Genomic DNA, 12,427 nt, shown 5'->3' with positions numbered 1-12,427 from the left:
AATGTGTGTTTTTGTTTAAACACATTTTATTTAATGCATATTGTTGATACATATACATTGAACTCACAGCCAAAAGAATGAAAAAGAAAGAAAGACAGTGTAGTCACTCAGTCGTGTCCAACTCTTTGCAACCCCTGTTGCTCCTCTGTCCATGGGATTCTCCAGATAAGAATACTAGAGTGGGTTGCTGTGCCCTTCTCCAGGGAATATTCTTGACCCAAGGATTGAACCCAGGTATCCTGCATTATAGGCAGATTTTTACCATCTGGGCCACCAGGGATAGCCAATCACACTATTACTCATGCCTGAAAGAAGCTTATCTAATGCATTTTCTCTGAAAGGTGCAACATAACCTTCTTGCATTTCGGTATTCTAAACAACACCTCAGCACTACAGTTGGAAGCCATTTTAAGCAGAGAAATAACACAAAGGACAAAAATGAAAAATGTGGCACTAAACAGACTGCAAAAAGGATACTTGTTTATAGTATAAGAGTTGAAATAAGAAAGCAGAAGATTGTGCTGTTTGACCTCAGCTGGAAATTTGCATGTTGGGTGACTCAAAAGTTTTTGCCATATTGTGTACACACGTGTTATGACCAACCTAGACAGCATATTGAAAAGCAGAGACATTACTTTGCCAACAAAGGTCCGTCTAGTCAAGGCTTTGGTTTTTCCATCGGTCATGTATGGATGTGAGAGTTGGACTGTGAAGAAAGCTGAGCACCGAAGAATTGATGCTTTTGAACTGTGGTGTTGGAGAAGACTCTTGAGAGTCCCTTGGACTACAAGGAGATCCAACCAGTCCATTCTGAAGGAGATCAGCCCTGGGATTTCTTTGGAAGGAATGATGCTAAAGCTGAAACTCCAGTACTTTGGCCACCTCATGCGAAGAGTTGACTCATTGGAAAAGACTCTGATGCTGGGAGGGATTGGGGGCAGGAGGAGAAGGGGACGACAGAGGATGAGATGGCTGGATGGCATCACTGACTCAATAGACATGAGTCTGAGTGAACTCTGGGAGTTGGTGATGGACAGAGAGGCCTGGCGTTCTGCGATTCATGGGATCGCAAAGAGTCGGACACGACTGAGTGGCTGAACTGAACTGAACTGAACTGTACACACACGTCTGTGAATTACTACAAAAATATTAATTTAGAGATTTCAGAGAAACTTTGATGAGTAGGCAAATTCTCAAGTAAAGAATCCTCAAATAAAGAGGACCAAGGGTATATTTAATACACAAGGAGTTAAACATTTAATGTTGGAAAGTAAAGTAGGTGGATAGCACAAAAGGTGATAATATCTTGGTGTCAGAATAACTGTTTTCAAAAAAAAAAAGTTACCTGTCATAGAATGACCATGAAAAAATCTATAATGATATCTCTGCATTGAACTTTTGTAATTTAAACCCATTAATTCTGTTGCATGTGAAACTTCTGAAGGCAGAAAGGAGAAACAGTAGGACCTAAGACAGGATTCAGATAAGATTCTACCGCTTAACTTCACATCTCCCAAAATGGTCATGAAGATGCCCTGGAGCATTGCAAGATATTTTAAAATGTCAAGGGAAACCCATACATATCTCTAAGATACCATGAGAAATATTAGCTGAAGGTAGTTCACAGTTTAAACATTAGGTTGGTGCATTCCTTTTGATCATATATTGATCACACCATGTATTTGTGGTGCAGTGTTTCTGGTTGTTGCTGTGATAAAAATCAAGCTCAATGGACGTGCAATAGTATTCCAAGATTTGAGAACTAATACAGTATGCAACAGGCACTAAATTGTTAGGGCCAGTCAAGAATTTATATTCCTTTGGTGGGAGACAGGGAATAAACAACTAGATATATTAGTTAATATGCCATAGAGAAAACCAACAAACTATTGAGAGGATAAAGCATAGGATGGGGGTGGGTTTTATGAAGGGTGATCCAGTATGTTAGTTGTTCAGTCATGTCCGACTCTTTGCAACCCCATGTACTATAGCTTGCCATACTTCTCTGTTCATGGAATTCTCCAGGTAAGAATACTGGCTGGAGTGGGTGGCCATTCCCTTCTCCAGGAGATCTTTCTGACCTAGTGATCAAACACTGGTTTCCTGCATTGCAGACAGATTCTTTACCATCTGAGCTACCACAGAAGTGCACTGGGCAACATTTGGGAAGAGATTTAGAGAAGGAGGAGGTTAACAAGCCATAAAAGTTCTCAGGGAAATGTGTTCCAGGCAGAGAATGACACATGTGGCCTAAGAACCATATTGAATGATTGATGGAAGCCATTGAAGTTTTCTGAGCAGGAGAATACCATGATCTGAGTTAGATCTTCAATGGAGTATCCTGGTTATACTGGAGAAAATACAAAGTATGGGGTAAGAGCAGAAAAAAGGAGCTAAGCGAGGTGGCCTCCAGGGTAAAAATGGTTAGAGATTCCAGAGGCTGATCAGTCCTGATGAGGGAGATTTTGTTCTATATTGGGTCAGGAAATTTTTAATTCAACTTTCTAGTTTTCAGGCCATTGCAATGATTAGAGATCTGTTGAGAAATCCTTCTTCATGCATCATTCAAAGTCTCCTGTTGTGGTTGCCAACTTACGATCTCATCTTTCTGCTCCCAGTGAAACTAATTTGCGTCTGAGCCAATCCTTTAAATAGTCCTTACTACATTTTTGGGGCTTTGCAGGTGCCACAGTGGTAAAGAATCCACCTGCCAATCCAGGAGATGCAAGATATGCAGATTTGATCCTTGGGTGGGAAGATCCCCTGGAGGAAGGCATAGCAACCACTCCAGTATTCTTGCATGGAGAATCCCATGGACAGAGGATCCTGGTGGGGCTACAGTCCATACAGAGTCAGACATGACTGAGCACATATGTGTGCACACACATACACACAAGTCACATTTTTCACATGTCCTGGTGAAATGACTGTAAATTTTTCAAACTTTTCTCATTTTGCTTCTTTACTGAAGCTGTTGTAGAGAAGATTGAGAATTTGATTGGGAAGCTGAGGCAGGTAGATTGATCCTACTCTGCAGATAGTAAGTGGTGTGATTATGGACAAGTCACACGATATTCTTGAACCTCTGTATAAGGGACACGTTAAGCTGATAGACTCTTAGAAGGGAGACATTTTATAGGCCAGATACATTGCTAGTAGCATCATGGAACCAAGACTAGACCAAAGTGATTCTCTCGAGTCATTAAAAAAAATCCTCCCCTGGGAGACATAAGGGTAGAACTGAGGGTTGACCTTAGGTCGCCAGTCTCTAGTCCAACGAACTGCATATTTTTTCTATTCCTTATACCTTAGGATATCATCTAATGATACAAACCTCCTGGCCCATTTTTAGACCCTCCCTGCTTTTCCATGTCTCCTTTAATTTGTGGGGATCCTTGACCAGCCAAAAAATAACACTGTTTTAAAAATGACAGCATGAATAGGAGACATATTTACATGCACTCAGAAAACTTCACATGCACACAACTATTTATATGGTGGTTTGAATGGGTTTGCTACATGGATTAGGCACAAGAAAATATTCAAATCTTATCTATTTGCCTGATGGTACTTGTAAAGGTTAAAAGCTATGGAACCCTTGACTGGTCAGGTGTGGTGCTTGGAAAATTTACCTAACTACTCTGAACCTGTTTATGCCTCTATTAAATTGGGATTAAGTTCATTTCATAAGGTCATTGTAAGGATTAAATCCTTTAGTTGAATGGCTGACCCATGTTGTTCAGTTGCTAAGTTGTATACAACTCTTTTGTGACCCTATGGACTGTAGCCTATCAGATTCCTCTGTCTATTATTTCCAAAAATTTCCAGGCAAGAATTATTTCCAGGCAAGAATACTGGAATGGGTTGCCATTTCCTTCTCTAGGGAATCTTCCCAATGCAGGGGTTGACATGTGTCTCCTGCATTGGCAGGTATATTCTTTACCACAGAGCCAGCTGGAAAGCCCACCTGACCCATAGTGGGTAGTAAAAAATGATCCCTGTAATTATGGTGATTATAGTTGTTGGTATTAGGTGTATGTGTTATTATTAATCATAATAATGATCACTGTCACTTATTACTTTATTTGTATTGTTTACCAAGCTTTTTTGTATGTATTTGATGCTAGAATTCTGAGAAGCAGGCAGGACAGGTAGTAGTTACTATGTATTTTTTTTAATTTTATTTTATTTTTAAACTTTATAATATTGTATTAGTTTTGCCAAATATCGAAATGAATCCGCCACAGGTATACCTGTGTTCCCCATCCTGAACCCTCCTCCCTCCTCCCTCCCCATGCCCTCCCTCTGGGTCGTCCCAGTGCACCAGCCCCAAGCATCCAGTATCGTGCATCGAACCTGGACTGGCGACTCGTTTCATACATGATATTATACATGTTTCAATGCCATTCTCCCAAATCTCCCCACCCTCTCCCTCTCCAACAGAGTCCATAAGACTGATCTATACATCAGTGTCTCTTTTGCTGTCTCGTATACAGGGTTATTGTTACCATCTTTCTAAATTCCATATACATGTGTTAATATACTGTATTGGTGTTTTTCCTTCTGGCTTACTTCAATCTGTATAACAGGTTCCAGTTTCATCCATCTCATTAGAACTGATTCAAATGTATTCTTTTTAATGGCTGAGTAATACTCCATTGTGTATATGTACCACTGCTTTCTTATCCATTCATCTGCTGATGGGCATCTAGGTTGCTTCCATGTCCTGGCTATTATAAACAGTGCTGCGATGAACATTGGGGTACACGTGTCTCTTTCCCTTCTGGTTTCCTCAGTGTGTATGCCCAGCAGTGGGATTGCTGGATCATAAGGCAGTTGTATTTCCAGTTTTTTAAGGAATCTCCACACTGTTCTCCATAGTGGCTGTACTAGTTTGCATTCCCACCAACAGTGTAAGAGAGTTCCCTTTTCTCCACACCCTCTCCAGCATTTATTGCTTGTAGACTTATGGATCGCAGCCATTCTGACTGGCGTGAAATGGTACCTTATCGTGGTTTTGATTCAAAAGGAGAGAGAAGAAATACAGTTACTATCTATTTTATGAGTGAGGAGACAGAAAAGCTGGAAAACTATAAATGGCTTGTGAAAAACACATATCAGTGGCAGAGTAGGCCCCAAAAGTTCAGGCCCCCTGGGTGTACAGTATTGTTTTTTTTTCATTTTGAAACTTTATTTTAGTTCCTGAGCCATAACCACTTGAATACGAGCTCCTCATTATGAGCCTTATGCTGCCAGGTTGTGCTTGCCATTGACTCATCTACTGAATACACAGATCACTGAAATGTTTGGACACAGTACTATAGGCACTGTCATTTTCTCCTTTTTTCTGTTGAGGGAAGTTTTCCATTTTATTTTTCACTCTCCTTTTCAAAATCTAATGATGAGAAGTGTGTGCAATCTTGTCAGCTCATCTGTCAGCAGAATTTACCAACTTGCTGTAATTGTTCCTCGGCACACTCCAGAGAAGTGAGAAATGAACAGAGATGCTTGTCTCTGTCCACAATGAAAATTTCAGCAGTTATGTGAACTGGTTTGCTCACTCCACACCTGCTTGAGTTAATAAAGACTGGGAACAAAACCTCTTTCTTTTAATATTCCTAGGGAAAAAATTGAACATCTGTAGATGAGTGAGTGAATATTAATAAAGTTGGTGGTAAGAGAGAAGGAAAACAAGAGGGATATGCCACAGCCTGGAAAATTATTAGGCAGAATGTGATATTGGCACCAAAGACCCCATTTTATGCCTGTCTGACCAATCTCAAGACTTCATCAATAACCACACCTGATTAATTACACTGAGATAGCCAAAGAAACCAGCAAAATTAAAATGTGCCCTTTTAGATGGGCAGTGGGCACCTGCATTGTCAGTACTGCTTGTGATCTGCTCCTTCCTTCTGAAAGACACAGCCCTGAGAGATGGTATTACTGTGTGCCAAGTTGTGGGTGCCTGTCAGCTTTCAGACTAAAGATAATTATGCAGAGAATCTCACATGAAGGCATTGTCTTTCCTCCCTGTACCATCCTTGCCACCTTCTGAGTTTATCCTCTTAAAATTAACAGAGCACAGGATTTTTGAGTACATGTGTCAAACTGCATGCTTTAGAAGACTCTGAACAAGGTGTATCTTCTCACGCCTCAGTTTCCTTATGTGTAAATGGAGAAAATAGTGTGTATGTCATAGTAATATCAAGAAAAGTGTATGAGTTAGTGTATTTAAAGCACTTAGAAAACAATGATAGGCAAATGAAAGGTACTTGAAGCATGTTTTCCATTATTAGTGTGTAAACACAGAGGCCGCAGCTCCCAGTTAGCCACACAATAATAAAGGTAAACAGCAGATCCACTTACACCATCCTGTACCCAGAAAACTGTTCTGTTTTTCACTTTTAATAGAGTATTCAGTAAATGACATGAGATAGTCAATACTTAATTATAAAGAAAGGCTTTGTCTTACACAATTTTGCCCAACTAATAGGCTATTTTAAGTGTTCTGAGCACTTTTAAGGTAGCTTAGGAAATTGCCAACATCTGTTGGATCATAGAAAAAGCAAAAGAATTCCAAAAAAATATCTACTTCTGCTTCATTGATTACACTAAAGTCTTTGACTGTGTGGATCACAACAAACTGCGGGAAATTCTTCAAGAAATGGGAATACCAAACCATTTCACCCACCTCCTGAGAAACCTGTATGCAGGTCAAGAAGAAACAGTTAGAACTGGACTTGGGACAACAGAATGGTTCCAAATTGGGAAAGGAGAACGTCAAGGCTGTATATTGTCACTTTGCCTATTTAACTTATATGCAGAGTACATCATGCGAAATGCCAGGCTGGATGAAGCACAAGCCGGAATCAAGATTGCCAGGGGAAATATCAATAACCTCAGATATGCAGATGACACCTCCCTTAGGGCAGAAAGCGAAGAAGAACTAAAGAGCCTCTTGATGAAAGTGAAAGGGGAAAGTGAAAAAGTTGGCTTAAAACTCAACATTCAGAAAACTAGGATCATGGCATCTGGTCCCATCATTTCATGGCAAATAGACGGGGAGACAATGGAAACAGAGATAGACTTTCTTTTCTTGGGCTCCAAAATCACTGCACATGGTGACTGCAGCCATGGAATTAAAAGATAGTTGCTCCTTGGAAGAAAAGCTATGACCAACCTAGATAGCATATTAAAAAGCAGAGATATTCCTTTGCCAAAAAAAGTCCATCTAGTTAAAGCTATGATTTTTCCAGCAGTCATGTATGGATGTGAGAGTTGGACCATGAAGAAAGCTGAGCACCAAAGGATTGATGCTTTTGAACTGTGGTGCTGGAGAAGACTCTTGAGAGTCCTTTGGCCAGCAAGAAGATCCAACCTATCAATATTAAAGGAAATCAGTCCTTAATATTCACTGGAAGGTCTAATGCTGAAGCTGAAGCTCTAATACTTTGGCCACCTGATAGGAAGAACTGACTCATTGGAAAGATCCCGATTCTGGGAACGATTGAAGGTGGGAGGAGAATGGGATGACAGAGGATGAGATGGTTGGATGGCATCACCAAGTTGATGGACATGAGTCTGAGCAAGCTCCAGAAGTTGGTGATGGACCGGGAATTCTGGCTTACTGCAGTCCATGGGGTCTCAAAGAGTCGGACATGAGTGAGCAACTGAAATGAACTGAACTGAGGCTAAGCTATGGCTTCCCAGGTAGTGCTCTTGATAAATAATCCACCTGCCAATTCAGGAGATGCCACTGACACCGGTTCGATCCCTGGGTCTGGAAGATGTCCTAGAGATGGAAATGGCAACCCACTCCTGTATTCTTGCCTGGGAAATCCCATGGACATAGACTGTGTCCCATGGGGATCACAAAGAGTTAGCCATGACTGAACACACATGTGCACACAGACTAAGCTATATATTCAGTAGGTTAGTGCATTGAATGAATTTTTGACTTAAGATATTTTTAACTTACAGAGGGTTTGTTGGAATTTAATCGCATTATAAGTTGAAGGAGATCTGTATGCTGATTTTTCTCTTTTCCTCTGTATTTTTAGACCCCAGAAGAATTAGAGGATGATTCAGACTTTGAGCAGGAAGATTACGATGTACGTAGCCGGACAAGTGTTCAGACTGAGGATGACCAGCTCATTGCAGGACAGAGTGCACGGGTGAGTGGACATTCATGACTTTGATTTGGAGCACAGTGGTTGTGTTCACCAAACTGGTTTGAAGGAATTTCTGATTTCTAGGTACCTGAAACCCCAGAGATTCATGGCTCAGAAATCCAGGCTGTCATCTGGGGTTGTTTCATTTCTAGCAGTTCACATTTTACACAGTGAAATCACCACCACTGATTCTAATTCCTTCTTACTTCCTTCTGTTTCCATCACTGAAATCATAGCAGCCATATCACAGCAAAACTTGTGTGTATTGTGAATTTGGTGGGGGTTAGAGGTCATGATTAGATGGTTCAGTGACCAGGGTATAAGGGAATGCTCAGATCTTACCTTTTCCCAGACTTCATAGTTCTTAAAGTTTCCAAGCTTGTTAACCACATAGGTGACAACCACAAAGGGAGAATGAGAGTACTACTTTGTTACCAGTGGGGTTGTTATTGCTCCACACTCTGGCCTAGGGTATCTGAGAAACAAGACCACATATTTTGCAGTTGGTTCAGGGACATCAGAGTTGAGAAAGAAGTTTTTCCCTTGAGACCTACCTAGGCCCAAGGCAGCAGCCCCAGATCCATGTGATTGAAAAAGAAATTACAGAGACATACAAGAAATATAACAGTTAAAGACTGTGGAGCAAGAACCATAAAAAGATCATCACTGTGGCTGACATTTGAACTCTCTTGAACACTCTGTGAGACAGTCCACCAATAAAAATGTTCCAAAGGATATTCTGGAATCTGACCAGTCTTATTAGCTGGAGCTTCTTGAGGATAAGCTGCCAGTAATCAAGTCAGGGAGCAGCAGATAAAATTCCTGGGGATTGCAGAAGAGGGTGAGATTCTCTTCCCTTTAAAGGTGCAGCTTCCATAGGGCTAAAATAATGTAATTATAGTATAACTGAGATATCCTAATGGATATTCTAATTCTCTTTTGTAAAGTTTTACTTATTAAAAGATAATGAATAGGAAGAATGAGATAGAGATGGCAATTTAGAATAAGGATCTAGAAACTCCAGAAAGTTCAAACTGGCATAAGAATTCTGAAAAAGAGTAGAAAATAGCCAATCAAAGGTTAAAATAAAGATAATTCAGAGAAGACTAAGCTTTATGTTGAGTCAAGAAGGTCCCATTTCTCCTGATAGTCTCATCCAACAATTAAATGATCTAGAAGATAGAAATGGACATTGTTGGGGGAAGTGTGAGAGTAAAAGTTAGAACATTGGAGATGCACTGGATTTGATTTCAGACAGACTTAGTTCTGAATTGTAATGAGTAGGGTGAAGACTATGCTCTGGTACATGCTGCTTACTTTCTCTGAGCTTTATTTTTTTTTAATAATCTATAAGTAAATAATAGGCTTGTTTGATAAGATTCCTTTGAAGTTTTGATCACTTAACATTTATAAAATAATGAGCATAATATCTGACACGCATTGAGTGCTCAATAAGGGATGACTGAAAATTGTCATCTTTTGGAAGAGAAATCTCTTATCACGGGCTGGTGAGAGCAGAAAGGTGCACAGAAGAGTGTGAAGCTCCCTACTTTAAAAGATTCCTTGTAGACTTTAGTTACTCCCCTTAAAATATTGAAAATAGGGAAGTTGATTAAGCTGAGAGTCTTTTGAGCCTGTACTGGTGTAACACTACACTAATTCATCAGTCAGATCAATTCATCTTCAAAATGAAGTAAAACAAGCATTTTTATGTCAGTGACAAAGGGCAAGTTTGAGTAATTCACCTAAACATTAATCAGGTCAAAGTCAATTTGATTGACTAACTGCAACCTAGTATTGGTACAGCCTCACTTTTTACAAGGAAAAATGCAGTCTCATTATACTTCCATTTCATGCATCTTACATTCAAGGTCAAGTCAGTTACAGTGAGTGGAAACAAAAGTCAGATGACATCTATCTTCATCATCCATTATTTCTTCACCCAGTAGGTGAGAAGACAATGGTCTTTTTTGAAAGTTTTGTCAGCATGAATGATGAACATAGGCCAGGATAGTAAGAACAAACTACCCCTGTAATTCAGCATTTGCTGATTTGTCTTTGCGAACCATCATGAGGTTTGTATGAGTAACTTGCAGCAGACAGCATTAGTTATTGAGTCAGCCTATTTAAGCCTATAATTATATGATGACAAATCAGAGACATAGAATTACGTCCATAAGTTGGAAATAAGAGGGTGCATTGAATTGCTGAGATGACAGATGGTCGAACTTTTGACCAGAGAAGTGTGTTAACTTGTTCAAAAGTGTGGAGGAGGCAAAAGTTGTCTCTGACAGAGGCAGTTGCTCTTTCCAGCAGCCAGCTCTCCTCTGGTTACTTTGTGTTCTCATTCAGGGAAATTCTCTGAAAATGGCAAATTAAGTCCAAGAGGAGGTTAAGGTGGGAAAAAATACTTTAGTACCATTTAAACATTGCTCTCAAATTCTGAAATTAGAGTGAAGCTTTGTTCCCTTTATGTGTTGCCGTCTGCTGCTTGTCTACAATGCTTTATGAGAGAGAAACATACACACAGAGGTGGGGGGGGGGTGGGATTTGAATGGAGAACAATCATACCTTGCTCTGATGAAATATAGAAATTATCAGGACCTTTGATCCTAAACATGATATCTTATAAACTTCTTTCTTCAAAAGCTGACATAGTTAAAATTAATCAACAACTCTTTGGCATTTAACCTTCATGATAAAACATATTATTTGGAATCACACAAACCTTATTTTAAAAATGGATTAGGGCAAGCTGTACGGCTTTGGGGTAACTTTCGTAACCTCTCTATGCCTCATCTCCTTGTGTGTGCACTCTCTCTCCCTCTCTCTCTCTATATATATACATGTATCATCCTACTTCTTAATATCATTAGGAGAAAGCACGATGAAAAGTATCCCAAGAGTTATCCAAGAGTTATTACATAATGTTAAGTTTATGAAGAAGATGATGATGCTTGTAGCATAACATAGTCATTCATTAGAAGGCTGGCCAATAATTTAACCTGAAAGAGCTGGATAATTTAGACCATCCTGAAAGTTTTCACTTGAATTAATGAGACAAGAACCTTAATTTTCCAATTCACTTCACAGCCTGAGACAGGTAAAAGTCACCCACTCCTTAATTACTTATGTTTATTATCTTGCTTTAAAACCAAGTGAACAGAAATGGGCACATTAAGTTTTAACCTTTTAAATCATTATTTATAAACATGCATATACTTAAACTTTTCATGGTAGACTATTGCTGTGTGTTTAAGATACTAACACTTTTCAGTTCAGATGTCCAAAGACTTTAAAAGTCATTTTTCATTTTGGGATTGGGAAAATAATTCTTTTGAGACTAGAAAAAAGCTCCTTGAGATTTAAATTGACGAAAAAATTCTGGACTGAGTGGTTGCTGGCTTTTGTCAGTGATACACATTTTTATTTAATAAAGTTTGGGCTTTACTGGTGGCTCAGATGATAGAGTCTGGATTCAATCAAAGACCCAGGTTTCCCCTGGGTTGGGAAGATCCTCTGGAGAAGGAAATGGTAACCCACTCCTATATACTTGTCTGGAGAATTCCACAGACAGAGGAGACTGGCGGGCTACAGTCCATGGGGTCGCAAAAAGTCAGACATGACTGAGTGACTAACTTTCACTTTCTTCACTTAATAAAGTTTAGAACAATCACACACAAGAAAATGGTTGGATGTTCAGAAGAAAGACTAGGAGCCTAAGGCACGGGGGTAAGAAACGTTGTGAATTCAAATGTCTGAGGCCACCGAATTGGGGTCCCAGATCAACAATCTGGACAGCTGTGCTTGGCTACACAGAAAGCAGAGGAAAATCTCAGACCACCCCAGGCGACCACATGACACAAACAGAAAAACGGATTTGTTCTCTTTCCCCTGCATCATCAAAACCATTTTTCTTATGTTTCCTTAGTTTGAGGGAATGAACAGTTGCACATTATGTATTTTGTATTCAACTTGACTTGAATGTAGCCAGCCTCTAAGCTGTTTTTTCCCCCCCCTAGCTAGAAGGGCTTTAATGTGTTAACATTTCAAACTGCTGAGTTACATTGATAAGACCTAATTAAAACTCATGTGTTGAATTTTAATTTGATTAACTTGCAAATTTCACAGTTTGTGATCTACTGTTTATAGATAACCTTTTTTTAAATTCCAGTTTCAGAAAGGTCAACTATGAATTTTTAAAAGCCAAGAGCATTTTAAGAATATTTAGGAAACGACTTTGCTTCATCGAT

The 12,427-nt window shown here is 39.5% G+C and overlaps 1 protein-coding gene across 5 annotated transcripts in view; it reads left to right on the top strand.

The window, feature by feature from the left end:
- Positions 1–12,427, top strand: part of CTNNA2 (catenin alpha 2) — a 1,363,902-nt gene that overhangs the window by 1,285,857 nt on the left and 65,618 nt on the right. For all 5 annotated transcript variants that reach the window (XM_061432723.1, XM_061432722.1, XM_061432721.1 and 2 more), the window contains one exon: positions 8,064–8,177. In XM_061432723.1, the coding sequence (XP_061288707.1) occupies positions 8,064–8,177 (114 nt within the window). The remainder of the gene's footprint in view (positions 1–8,063; positions 8,178–12,427) is intronic.

This window comes from Bos javanicus, chromosome 11 (assembly GCF_032452875.1).
Source record: "Bos javanicus breed banteng chromosome 11, ARS-OSU_banteng_1.0, whole genome shotgun sequence".
NCBI classification, from domain to species: Eukaryota; Metazoa; Chordata; class Mammalia; order Artiodactyla; family Bovidae; genus Bos; species Bos javanicus.
This window is presented reverse-complemented; position numbering and strand designations above follow the sequence as displayed.